This window comes from Chelonia mydas, chromosome 8 (genome assembly GCF_015237465.2).
Source record: "Chelonia mydas isolate rCheMyd1 chromosome 8, rCheMyd1.pri.v2, whole genome shotgun sequence".
Classification (NCBI taxonomy): Eukaryota; Metazoa; Chordata; order Testudines; family Cheloniidae; genus Chelonia; species Chelonia mydas.
Window position 1 is genome coordinate 53861277 of NC_057854.1, and position 14126 is coordinate 53875402.

A 14126-nucleotide genomic window follows, 5' to 3' on the forward strand; every position below is an offset into this window, starting at 1 on the left:
AGGAGTTCACTTTGTTAAGGAGAATAAGGGCTCCTGACTAGTTGCAGTAAGGGAGGGATGCCAAAAATCTTGATTTTATCCATTCTTGGAAGCAGTTGGGCTGAGTTGGATTTCAACTCTGTCATAGGTCTCCATATTGAATTGGTACAATGAGTAGAATTCCAGTTCAGACATACCATGACAAGTGGAAACTATCTTCTTTTGATTTGTAGCATTTGGCCATGGCTGATTTCTCTGCTAAACAGCTTCCAGCCCCATGAGGAAGATCTTTCCAGCACTAATGGTAAGGATGCTCCTAGTCTGTGTTCTGTGAAAGGGCGATGGGAGGCGGGGAGGAAGTGTCTCTAGCATCATTGGTGTGGGGTATCATGGTAGAATAAAGCACCTTCTAGTATTAGTACACTTAGAATGTGAATATTTTACAAACTGCTTTTTCCTGTGCTGAGCATATTGTATTTCATTTTATCTATCCTTCACTTTCTGTAGATCCCACAGCATGAGCAGTACAGCATTTATCTAGTAGTGTGAGCTGTACTGTATGTGGTAACTGGATATCCATAACCTTACTGGTGCAGCATATTCCAGGCCTTGTTTACTGATATTCTTTCTTGTTTGTTCACCAGCTACCCCACTTCCAGAGGAGTTTGAGTTGCAGGGATTCTTGGCTCTGAGACCCTCATTCAGGTGAGTGGCAGCTGAAGGATGCTTTACCCATACTGACAGGTTTCAGAGTAGCAGCTGTGTTAGTCTGTATCCGCAAAAGGAACAGGAGTACTTGTGGCACGTTAGAGACTAACAAATTTATTAGAGCATAAGCTTTTGTGGGCTACAGCCCACTTCATCAGATGCATAGAATGGAACATATAGTAAGAAGAAATATATATACATACAGATAAGTTGGAAGTTGCCATACAAACTCTGAGAGGTTAATTAGTGGTAGATACAACCGCATTTGCTCCAGTCCCTCAGACGGAGACAAACACCTACAAGATCTCTATCAAGCATTCTTAAAACTACAATACCCACCTGCTGAAGTGAAAAAAACAGATTGACAGAGCCAGAAGAGTACCCAGAAGTCACCTACTACAGGACAGGCCCAACAAAGAAAATAACAGAACACCACTAGCTGTCACCTTCAGCCCCCAACTAAAACCTCTCCAGTGCATCATCAAAGATTTACAACCTATCCAGAAAAATGATCCCTCACTCTCACAGATCTTGGGAGACTGACCAGTCCTTGCTTACAGACAGCCCTCCAACCTGAAGCAAATACTCTCCAGCACACCACACAACAAAAACACTAACCCAGGAACCTATTCTTGTAACAAAGCTCGATGCCAACTCTGTCCACATATTTATTCAAGTGACACCATCATAGGACCTAATCACATTAGCCATGCCATCAGGGGCTCGTTCACCTGCACATCTACAATGTGATATATGCCATCATGTGCCAGCAATGCCCCTCTGCCATGTACATTGGCCAAACCTGACAGTCTCTACGCAAAAGAATAAGTGGACACAAATCTGACATCAGGAATCATAACGTTCAAAAACCGGTAGGAGAACACTTCAACCTCTCTGGCCACTCAGTAAAAGATTTAAGGGTGGCAATTTTGCAACAGAAAAGCTTCAAAAACAGACTCCAGTGAGAAACTGCTGAGCTTGAATTAATATGCAAACTAGATACCACAAACTTGGGTTTGAACAGAGACTGGGAGTGGCTGGGTCACTACACATATTGAATCTATTTCTCCATGTTAAGTATCCTCACACCTTCTTGTCAACTGTCTAAATGGGCCATCTTGATTATCACTACAAAAGTTTTTTTTCTCCTGCTGATAATAGCTCATCTTAACTAATTAGCCTATCACAGTTTGTATGGCAACTTCCAGCTTGTCTGTGTGTGTGTGTGTGTGTGTATATGTGTGTATATATATATTTCTTCTTACTATATGTTCCATTCTATGCATCCGATGAAGTGGGCTGTAGCCAATGAAAGCTTATGCTTTAATAAATTTGTTGTTCTCTAAGGTGCCACAAGTACTCCTGTTCTTTTTACCCATACTGGTGGTGAAGTACTAAGAGGAAGACTTTGTGGTAGGGAGATACTGATGTTCTGCACTAACCCTATTTTCAGAGCAAGTACAGATGAATGTAGATCTCCTTACAAACAACTTTAATAAGTAAAAAGTGGTTTGCATGCAGGACTCCTGTCTCTCTAGTTTTGTGATGAACTGGAGTCCATGTCCAGTATCACAGGAGTAAAATTTTTGAGGAAGGGGAAGTTCCATTTATTTGAACACACTTGTATATAAAATATACTAAAACTTGAAACATGGATGGGGTTCTTTTTTCTGGCTTTAATTTTTAAATTTGCCTTTTTGCATTTTTCCTTCAATAGCCTTCAACCCAGCTTTGAAAACAGTGACGATCTTAAAGGAGAACTCACGCTGAGAACTTGGGAAAGGAATATATTTATATGAAAAAAAACCTACTTGGCCCTAGTTTTCCTTTGCTGCTGTTGAAGTTGTGGGATTTTCTCCCTCTGATCCTAAGTTGTTCTTCGGCTTGATCCTGTAGCAAAGTAGTTCGCCTATACTTGACATCTGAATAATTTCCGTAGCATCAGAGTACTAATAGCACTATGACTTCACTACCAAAGCAAGGAGGAGATGGCTAGTGAGGGAGAAACGTTGGTTTAAATCCATTTGCTTACTGTTAACCTTTAATTTTGGTCTTAATTAATATGAGAGTTTTTCCTAATATCATGCACCCTTTTGTCATGTCATAAAGGACTTGACGTCACTAGTTTACTTGCTTAATGTAGACCATCTTTATTAAAGTAATATAACTGAAAATGCAATTCCGATATCTATAACTGTATTTAGGTTAAAAGAAAAGGAGTACTTGTGGCACCTTCGAGACTAACAAATTTATTTGAGCATAAGCTTTCGTGAGCTACAGCTCACTTCATCGGATGCATCTGAAACCTGTATTTAGGTTATTAAATCCTGCTGAAAATGAAATCTGCAATAGACTTTCTGTACAATTCATCGTCCTTTTTGCAAGCCTCCATTTGCCTTTACGGTACAAGAGGCAACTGAGATTAATTTTATTTTCCATTCTTTGTTTACGTCAACATTAGGAACTTGGATTTCTCCAAAGGCCACCAGGGGATTACAGGAGACAAAGAAGGGCTGCAGCGACGGGTACGGCAGCAACGACTGATCTTCACAGGAAAATGGATTGCTGACAACCAGCCAAGGTATCTACGCAGCTGCTAGTGCTATCTCTCTCACTCCTGTTTGTATATTGTTCTTGCTGTAAAGCTTAGTAGCATTGACAGGTGCCGGAGATTTAGTTTTGAGTGGTAATGTTGATATGTTGCATTAGTGTATTGTAGAACACTACATATGTAAGTAAATGTTTTGTACTGTGGTAGTGACAAAAGACAATGCGCGAATGCATGGCTCTGATAATGAGCATTCGTGAAACTTGTAGGAATACACAGTTCCTGAGATTTACCTGTTTGGGGCAGGGATTGTATCTTCCTACATGGTAGTAAAGCATCTAGTACAATGGGACCGCTGAGTACTACTGTGGTACAATTAAATAACAATGCTGGCAATAGTATGTGAAGTCGTAGAGACTGGGCAATGGTGGGTGTGTGTGCATATTGAAGAGTGCCAGCAGCCTGGAAGGTATAATGTAATTTGTTATATAGAGTTAGTACTGAGGCTGGGGGGTTAGTGTGCTGTGTGCTGGCTCGTTGCATATGTCATGCCATTATTATAGCCTGGGAAGATGGGCTACATGGCTAAAAGGACTACTACATGCTATTCAGTACCTTTTTCTTTTTTTAGGCTGATTCAGTGTGAAAACGAAGTAGGAAAACTGTTGTTTTTGACAGAAATCCCAGAGTTGTTACTAGAGGACCCTAGTGAAGCCAAAGAGAGTCTCGTCCTACAGGAAACATCCATTGCAGAGCCACTGTCTACAGATGGGAGCCCAGGACTCAAATCGGTTCTGTCCACTGGCAGAAATCTTAGCAACTGTGACACTGGGGAGAAACCAATGGTCACATTCAAAGAGAACATTAAACCACGAGAGGTAAACCGAGAGCAAGGGCGAATCTATCCACCTAAAGATGTGGGTAGGGAAAGAAGGGACTATAGCAAAGGAATAGCAGCCACTAAAAATGATGGAAAGAAAGACAACAAAAGAAAGAATGAAACCAAGAAATGCAGCTTGGAGAAGATGCAGGAGGCAGGAAAGCAGAATGTGGCAGTGCAGGTAAGGCATTCAGATTCTGAGTACAGAGTCTGTCTCTTGCCTTTTTGTTAGATGGTAAGCTCTTTGGAGCAGGGATTGTCTTTTTTTATGTGCAGCATCTAGCTGAAAGGAGCCGTGACTGAGGTCCTAGGTGCTACTGCTATGCCAGTAGTTGTTAGTTGAAGAACAGCAACAGGCCTTATTTAGGGACCAGATATAAAAGTGATTCATGGCATTTCCTTACAAGTTTACTCTTGAGGGAAGGGAGGTAATGGAGGGTGCTATGTTCAGTACCTTAAATTGTAGTTCTACACTGAAAAGTCACTAGTTAAAAATGGCACTTCTGACTTAACAGATCAGCTCCTCTACTATACAAAGGCCTGTTTACTTTAGCATCATATGTTTTTACTAGGGCTGTTGATTAATTGCAGTTAACTCAAGCAATTAACTCAAAAAAATTAATTGGGATTAATCACAGTTTTAATTGCACTATTAAACAATAGAATACCAATTGAAAGGTATTAAATATTTTGGATTTTTTCTACGTTTTCACGTTTGATTTCTATTTACAACACAGAATACAAAGTGTACAGTGCTCACCTTATTATTTTTTATTACAAATATTTGCACTGTAAAAATGATAAACAAAAGAAATAGTATTTCTCAATTCACCTCATACAAGTACTGTAGTGCAATCTCTTTATCTTGAAAGTTGAACTTACAAATGTAGATTTTTTTTGTTACATAACTGCACTCAAAAACAAAACAATGTAAAACTTTAGAGCCTATAAGTCCTCACTCAGTCCTACTTCTTGTTCAGCCAATCATTAAGACAAACAAGTTTGTTTACATTTACGGGAGACTATGTTGCCCACTTCTTATTTACAGTGTCACCTGAAAATCAGAACAGGTGTTCACATGATACTGTTGTAGCTGGCATTGCTAGGTATTTCTGTGTCAGGTATGCTAAACATTAGTGTGCCCCTTCATGCTTCCGCCACCATTCCAGAGGACATGCTTCCATGCCGATGCTATTCTTAAAATAAATTAATGCACTAATTAAATTTGTGACTTAACTCCTTGGGGGAGAATTATATGTCTCCTGCTCTGTTTTACCTGCATTCTGCCATGTATTTCGTGTTATAGCAGTCTCGGATGACGACCCAGCACAAGTTGTTCAATTTAAGAACACTTTTACTGCAGATTTGGCAAAATGCAAAGAAGGTACCAAATGTGAGATTTCTAGAGATAGCTACAGGATTCAACCCAAGGTTTAAGAATCTGAAGTGCCTTCCAAAATCTGAGAGATGAGGTGTGGAGCATGTTTTCAGAAATCTTAAAAGAGCAGCACTCCAATGTGGAAACTACAGAACCCGAACCACCAAAAAAGAAAATCAACCTTTGTTGGTGGCATCTGACTCAGATGATGAAAACGAACGTGTGTGAGTCTGCACTGCTTTGAATCGTTATTGAGCAGAACTCATCAGCATGGATGCATGTCCTCTGAAATGGTGGGCAAAGCATAAAGGGACATATGAATCTTTAGTGCATCTGGCACGTAAATATCTTGCGATGCCATCTACGATAGTGCCATGAGGGCAGTGCACGGAGCCCTCTGCCTCCACACCCCCAGTGGCAGCAGGGATGTGGTGCTGGCCGCTTCCGGGAGCTGCTCGGGGTCTGCAGTGCCACGGGGGTGGCAATCCTGCAGGCCGTAGTTTGCCCACCCATGATCTAGACTCTCATCAGCTTACCGTCATGTAACTTATACTGCATTACCCGTAACTAGGGCCCTACCAAATTCACAGCCATGAAAAACATGTCACGGACTGTGAAATCTGGTCGTGCGTGTGCTTTTACCCTATACTTTTGATTCCTGGCCCACTCAATCTAAGGAAAGCAAAGTTGGTGTACAATAACTAGTGTGGAAACCTCGGAAAAGGGGGGTGTAGCAGGTAAAATAGGAGGGTGTAAGGATTTGTTTGCTCAAGTAGCATATTAGATTGCGCTTATTAGCAACTCTTCAGTTGCTGGCAAAAAGATGCTATTATTATACATCATACATCCGATGAAGTGAGCTGTAGCTCACGGAAGCTTATGCTCAAATAAATTGGTTAGTCTCTAAGGTGCCACAAGTCCTCCTTTTCTTTTTGCGTAAACAAACTAACACGGCTGCTACTCTGAAACCTGTTATTACCAGAGAGTTGCTAATAAGCCAAAGGCAGATTTGGAAGGCAGCAGCCAGGGAAGAAAGCATTGGGACATGCCTTTTCTGGATGTAGCTGTGCAAACCTGACTGTGGCAAGGCAGCTGCAGTCTGGATGTTGGGACTTTCTATGGGGAACAGAGGTGCTGAGGGGCTCATGGGGCTTCACCATACCTGTCTCTACACTCTCCAAGGGTCAGGGTTCAGTACATCCCAGTGCTTTCTTCGTGGTATGCAGTGCCCTGGCAAGGCACAGGGAGAGGTACTGTGCCACAGTAACATCCGGGATGCAGCTCCCCTCCCTGTTGTCCTACCCACAACCTCCCTGCCCATCCACAGCCCCATACCTGTACAGTCCCTGTGTGCAGGGAGGTTTGCTGGGCTGCAGGTCCTGAAGGAAGAACTGGGATGGGCTGAGCACTGGCAGCAGGCAGCTTTGTGGGGCTGCAAGCAGGGAAAGGCTGTCCCACCACTTCCTTTCCTGGCTGCAGCCTTGCAAATCTGTCTGCGGTGGGGCCTTTCTTCAAAATAAGGGATGGGCGCTAATAAGCGGCGTGCCGTTGCCAATATCCAGATCCCATTAACAATGATGTTAATGTGAATGGAATTGGCAACATTTTGCTGGGAACCATTAACTAGAAGTTGCTAACATCAGGATTGCTATTAGGCGGAATCTACCGTATACCATCTTACGAGTCACTTCCACATTTGGCCTATGTATCCAACTAGAAGTGGAAGAGAGGCTAGTTAATAACTCACAGACAGGCTGGAAAAAGGTGTAACTTATATTGGCTCCTGAATTTGGCTCTGCTGTCTGGGTAGAGTCTAATGTTTCATTCCTGATAGTGAATTGCTGTATTTACTGTGCTGTTGGGTAGTCTAAGAGAAATTATGGAAGTACATTGTGCTTCCCAGAGCAGTTTGAACACTGGAGTATTGAATATTAGCCAGATTTCTGGCTGCAGACAACTGTCCAGGCAACGGAGGTTTGTAGAGCCAGCTAAGCCTTATGTTGAAGGGACTCTCCAGCTTCCCTGTTCAGTCAGCATTCCATCTCCTTTGCAAGCTAGAGCAGTACAAGGGGGATGAAGCCAAGGCACAGGATATGGCCCAATGTGTTTAGGATAAATAATACTTCAAATTTAATAGCACCTAATTGTATAACTTTCTCAAAGGTAATTTTTCCCATTTCACAGATGAGGGAAATGCTTGCTCAGTGGCATACAGAGTATGACCGTCTGGAATAGACTGATTCCCTGAATCCTGCTCTGAGCACTAGATCATGTTATCTCCCCTGGGAACAATGAATCCAATAGGGCAGTAGAAAGTGTAATGGAGATTTTCTTAGGGAAGAACACACGTGGTGGAATGGACGCTTGAGATACAAAAGGAGCACTTAAAAACAATAAAGTCATCGCAGAGAAACCAAATTAATTCTTTACTTCAGTCTTTGCGGCTGAGGATGTTAGGGAGATTCCCAAACCTGAGCCGTCTTTTGTAGGTGACGAATCTGAGGAATTGTCACAGGTTGAAGTCACTAGAGGAGGTTTTGGAATTAATTGAGAAACTTAACAGTAACAAGTCACTGGGACCAGATGGCATTCACCCAAGAGTTCTGAAAACTCAGATGTGAAATTGCGGAACTAGTAACTGTGGTTTGTCACCTGTTCTTTAAATCAGCTACTGTACCCAATGACTGGAAAATAGCTAATGTAACGCCAATATTTAAGAAGGGCTCTAGAGGTGATCCTGGCAATTACAGACCGGTAAGTTTAACGTCAGTACCGGGCAAATTAGCTGAAACAATAGTAAAGAATAAAATTGTCAGACACAAAGAAGAACATAACCATGTTGACTTTTGCGCAACAATTTTCTGTAAAGGGAGATTATGTCTTACTAATCTATTAGAGTTCTTTGAGGGGGTCAACAAACATGTGGACAAGGGGGATCCAGTGGACATAGATTTCCAGAAAGCCTTTGACAAGGTCCCTCACCAAAGGCTCTTACGTAAATTAAGTTGTCATGGGATAAGAGGGAAGATCCTTTCATGGACTGAGAACTGGTTAAAAGACCGGGAACAAAGGGTAGAAATAAATGGTAAATTTTCAGAATAGAGAGGGGTAACTAGTGGTGGTCCCCAAGGGTCAGTCCTAGGATCAATCCTATTCAACTTATTCATAAATGATCTGGAGAAAGGTGTAAACAGTGAGGTGGCAAAGTTTGCAGATGATACTAAACTGCTCAAGATAGTTAAGACCAAAGCAGACTGTGAAGAACTTCAAAAAGATCTCCCAAAACTAAGTGACTGGGCAACAAAACGGCAAATGAAATTTAATGTGGATAAATGTAAAGTAATACATATTGGAAAAAGTAACCCCAACTATACATACAATATGATGGGGGCTAATTTAGCTACAACTAGTCGGGAGAAAGGTCTTAGAGTCATCATAGATAGTTCTCTGAAGACGTCCTCGCAGTGTGCAGCGGCAGTCAAAAAGGCAAACGGGATGTTAGGAATCATTAAAAAAGGGATAGAGAATAAGACGGAGAATATCTTATTGCCCTTATATAAATCCATGGTACGCCCACATCTTGAACACTGCGTACAGATGTGGTCCCCTCATCTCAAAAAAGATATACTGGCATTAGAAAAGGTTCAGAAAAGGACAACTAAAATGATTAAGGGTTTGGAACGGGTCCCATATGAGGAGAGATTAAAGAATCTAGGACTTTTCAGCTTGAAAAAGAGGAGACTGAGGGGAGATATGCTAGAGGTATATAAAATCATGAGTGGTGTGGAGAAAGTGAATAAGGAAAAGTTATTTACTTGTTCCCATAATATAAGAACTAGGGGCCACCAAATGAAATTAATGGGTAGCAGGTTTAAAACAAATAAAAGGAAGCTCTTCTTCACTTAGCATACAGTCAACCTGTGGAACTCCTTGCCTGAGGAGGTTGTGAAGGTTAGGACTATAACAGGGTTTAAAAGAGAACTTCCGTGAATTTATCCAGTTAAGTTCATTAATGGCTATTAGCCAGGATGGGCAAGGAATGGTGTCCCTAGTCTCTGTTTGTCAGAGGGTGGAGATGGATGGCAGGAGAGAGGTCACTAGATCATTACCTGTTAGGTTCACTCTCTCTGGGGCACCTGGCATTGGCCACTGTCGGCAGACAGGATACTGGGCTGGATGGACCTTTGGTCTGACCCAGTATGGCCATTCTTATGTGTCTGATGCAAAGCTGATTTTCTCCAAGTATCCTGAGGTTCCCCGTTAATCTCTAAATCAGATCTGATCGATCAGTCGATGCAGCTACTTATTGTGTTAGTGATTTAAATTAAGTGGTTTGTGGAACTGTTATATTAAAGACTTGCCTCAGGCTTAATGTTGCAAAGACATTTTGTTTATGCACGAACATTGTGTAAACCAGTGCTGAAGAAATGATAGGCTTGCTGGCTGGTAAATTCATGTCCTGGTAGCATATTTACTGTATGAGGGGCACTGTTAGGTGATAGTATTATGAAAGTAACCTGCAAAGGAAAAAAATTACACTTCTAATCTGCTTTGATAGATAAAGAATTTTGATTTCAATGGGATTACTCTTGCTTGAAGTTAAGCATGTGTATGAGTGTTTACAGTATCTTAGACTAAAATTGTACTCAGATTTTGTCACTGAAAGAAAGTTACTTTCAACACTAACAAAGCTATTAACTTTTTAAATACACATAGGCCACAGCTTTCAAAAATAGAGGTATAAAATTAGGCACCTAAATCCATATTTAGGCACTTACGGGTGTAATTTTCAAAGTCACCTTAGTGACTGAAGACCAAAGTTGACTTCAAACCCTGAAGGAGGGTAGCCTGGTGAAAAAATCAGTCTTTCTTGACTTGTGGAAATTCAGTAGATCAGAAGGTGATGCTGGCTGCAGCTATGTAATTTATCAGCTTTTTGGTTGAGAGTTTATGGCTTCCTCACAGTAAGGTTGATAATGAGGTTCTGTCTTTTTCAGCATAAATAAGTGTTTAAAATGTGAATCTTTTTGAGTTTTGGCGGGGGGAGAGATTCTCCCCCCCCTCCCCCGTGTAAAATCTCAAATTCTGCTATTTAGGAAACTGAAGGAAACAAATATAAAACATCCACTTCAGCAAGTTAAGACTATAAAATGGTAAAGTTAAAAACTAATGACAAAATCTGATTAGATTTTTAAAAATCTAATACAGTTCAGTCCTGCAAGCAGAAGAAATCTGTTTTGAAAAACTTCAAAGCCTACTTCAGTACATAAAGAAATAAAACAGGACAGAAGACCCCTTTTCTGCAGGTCACCTTCAGAACTTTTGTACAACATTGATGTTTTAATTTTCATTTTATGGCAAATACTTTGGGGCTATTCACATGCTTCTATTGCCTGATTGCTAAGGGGGTACTTATTTTCATATAGATATTATACAATAATTTGAAAGGGATCTGCTTCCAAATCAGGTACAGTAATAGAATTGCCAGTAGAACGAGGAACTTGAGGAGCGTACAAGAAACAAAACTCTGCATGTTTTCTGACTAGTAAAATTTATTTGCTAAACAAACAAGATCACAAGCCCTGTAATACACAAAGGAGATAGAGCCAATACAAAATGGCTAGCACTTGCATATTCGCATCATCATCTCTTGTGGGGAGCCCTGGAATAGATGAGGTGATCTGCGTGTGGTTGTCAAATCAATGCATTCAACATGTCCGACTGCCTTCAGGCTGGGTCTTAACTTGTATAGGGTGTTATGCTAATGCCCATCGTATTTTATGCATATCATAAAGTCATAGAATATCAGGGTTGGAAGGGACCTCAGGAGGTCATCTAGTCCAACCCCCTGCTCAAAGCAGGACCAGTCCCCAACTAAATCTATATCCAGTGATGGTTTTAACCTTTTCCCTTATAGGTACTTCTACCCTCAATAAAATTGGAGTCCCTGTCTTCAGTCGCTCAATTAGTCTCTTATGTTATACTCATTAGCATTTGTCAATTAGTTGCCATGATACATCTGCAGTTAGTACATGTTAGTTTCGGTTAAGCTCAACATCCTTTTAAATTTCCCTAAAATTCCAAAAATATACTTTTGTGGTACCTCACTTCACTTTTTCCCATCACCTACCACTCTCATTTACTGTAATACTTACCTTGGGACTTAAGGTCAAACTGTCAATTGAAGACAACTTACCCAGTAACTACCTATATCAACATTTTATGCCTAGGCCTTAGTTATGCGAAGCTTTATTATCATACAGGCTTGTGTCCTATAGGCCCTTGAGTTACAGCCTTATGATTTATGAATTTTGTATTGCATGAGAATGAGGAAGTGAGTGGCTAGACATTGTAATGTGCATTAAAATGCACATCACACATACTCAAGGCCCTGTGTATAAAGTAGTTATTCAGTCCCTTGGTTTCTTGCATTATTTTTTGAATCTGCTACATAATTGTTTCCCCAAATCTAAATGTTCATCATGCAGTACAAAACCTTTGACTACCTGAAAATGTGGGTGCAGCATAGAATTGAATTTAATACCCAATAACACAAGATACTGTGCTGGATGGGGCTGAGTAGTAAGTGGTAGAGAACTGGTGTTCGGGTTGGGAGGCTTGCCGTGAGGACCACTTGAGAGACCTTTTAAATAATTTGGGTCAAATGTGCTGCATAAAATATAGGGCCTTGCATATATACTGCATAATTTAGGCTGGAGCAATACACTGGGAGAAGTCTTGCTGCAGCTTCTTTTCCAGACTGCATTTGTTCTTATACACTGTGAAGTAGGGAAGTACTACTATCCCTATTTTACAGACCGGGAGCTGAGGCACAGACAGGCTAAGTGACTTGCAGAAGGTTGCACAGGAAGCTTGTGGATCTCCCAAGTCCTCATGCCCTAACTACTTGGATCATTCTTCCCCTCCGACTGTCTGGACAAAGTGAATATATCTCTGTCTGGGCCTTCCATTTCAGAGCTGAGATGATGTAGATGGCTGACAAAAAATCTGTAACTATTTTTGTGTGATTTCTTTTGATATAGGTAAAATCTCAGACTGAGATGCGGAAAACTCCAGTGTCCGAAGCCAGGAAAACACCAGTAACTCAGACTCCAAGCCAGGCAAGCAACTCCCAGTTCATCCCCATTCATCACCCAGGAGCCTTCCCTCCTCTTCCCAGTCGGCCAGGTAAATCGGCTGATTCTCATCTGAAGCAGCACTTACTACTAACTGCATAGAAATTCATGTGATGAAAGATCTATTGAAGCATCCCTCAAGGCAGCAACAGTTTTAGTAAAATAATCATTTCAGGTTATGGACCTGACTTAAAGCATAATAACCAGAGGTTGTAGTTGAACTGAAAAGTGAGATAAATAGGGTTCCTTATATTTTGGAATTACGTTCCATGCCATGATGTCTGTATGGTTTACATGCAAATATAGCACATCACTTAGGTTTTGTTGTTGAAGGACAAGCTTCTAACTTTATAACATGAAACTGCTGTAGTCTGCTCTTGTATTTACTTATAATATGACAAACTGAGTAAAACAGGATTTTAAGCAAAGCTGCTTCACTTAGGAGTGACGTATTCAAAAGATGAGCCTGGGAGCTTAGTTAGATACTTTGTTAGATACTAAAAATCATGGACTCAATAAAAACACTGGATTTTTGGCTCATTACAACAATCTATAACCCAGTAACCCTCCTTTTGTCCTGCAACTGCAAAAGTATTAACTGCCTATTTCATCTTGAATGGTCACTTACAACATGTTAACTCCTTATGCTAAACAATCTGTTCCATCTTATAGATAGCTGTGACACCTTGAGTGTCTTTCCCAGACCTGGAGAAGAGCTCTGTGTAAGCTCAAAAGCTTGTCTCTTTCACCAATAGAAGTTGGTCCAATAAAAGATATTACCTGACCCAACTTGTTTCTGTACACAATACTCTCATAATTGCATAGCTGATCTTTTATATTTTATATGCTTTACAGCCAAGTTTCCACTGAAGAAGGTGTGGTGTTAATATTTGTGTTAAGATATATTGTCTAAATATGTTTAATGATTTGCTGCTGCTATTTCTCAGGGCTTTGGTTTACCCACATAAACAGAGGGATCTTGTGGCTTTAAGTGCCACTATCATGTTTACTTTCTCCATGCTGCTTGCCCATTGAGCAGTTGCTGAGCCCACCTTCCCCAAGTGACCAAAAGTGGGGATGGAGAAAGAGGACCCTCAGTTCTTACACTAGACTCAACTGAAAATCTGGGTTGGGAGGAGCAGCTTCAGTCCCTTGTCTTCCTCCCCAAACTGCAACAATCTGAACTGCAAGAAAAGAAGTTAGGCCATGTCTACATGTACAGCGGTGCAGCTGCAGCATGGGTGGTGAAGACACTCTATGCTGACAGGAGAGAGCTCTCCTGGTGGCGTAATAAAATCACCTGTGAAAGTGGCAGAAGCTATGTCAGTGACAGAAGCTCTCCCACTGACATAGCGCTGTGCACGTGAGTGCTTATGCCAGCATAATTTGTCACTCGGGGGTGGCTTGTTCACCCCCCGAGTAACATAAATTATGCTGGCAGAAGCTGTAGTCTAGACGTAGCCTTAGTCTTGCTGAAAGGAGGACTTAGTTTATCCA

At 41.1% G+C, this 14126-nt stretch overlaps 1 protein-coding gene across 8 annotated transcripts in view; it reads left to right on the forward strand.

The window, feature by feature from the left end:
* Nucleotides 1–14126, forward strand: part of SMG7 (SMG7 nonsense mediated mRNA decay factor) — a 98653-nt gene that overhangs the window by 70901 nt on the left and 13626 nt on the right. For all 8 annotated transcript variants that reach the window (XM_037906175.2, XM_037906177.2, XM_037906176.2 and 5 more), the window contains 5 exons: nt 213–283; nt 624–684; nt 3149–3268; nt 3867–4296; nt 12537–12681. In XM_037906175.2, the coding sequence (XP_037762103.1) occupies nt 213–283; nt 624–684; nt 3149–3268; nt 3867–4296; nt 12537–12681 (827 nt within the window). The remainder of the gene's footprint in view (nt 1–212; nt 284–623; nt 685–3148; nt 3269–3866; nt 4297–12536; nt 12682–14126) is intronic.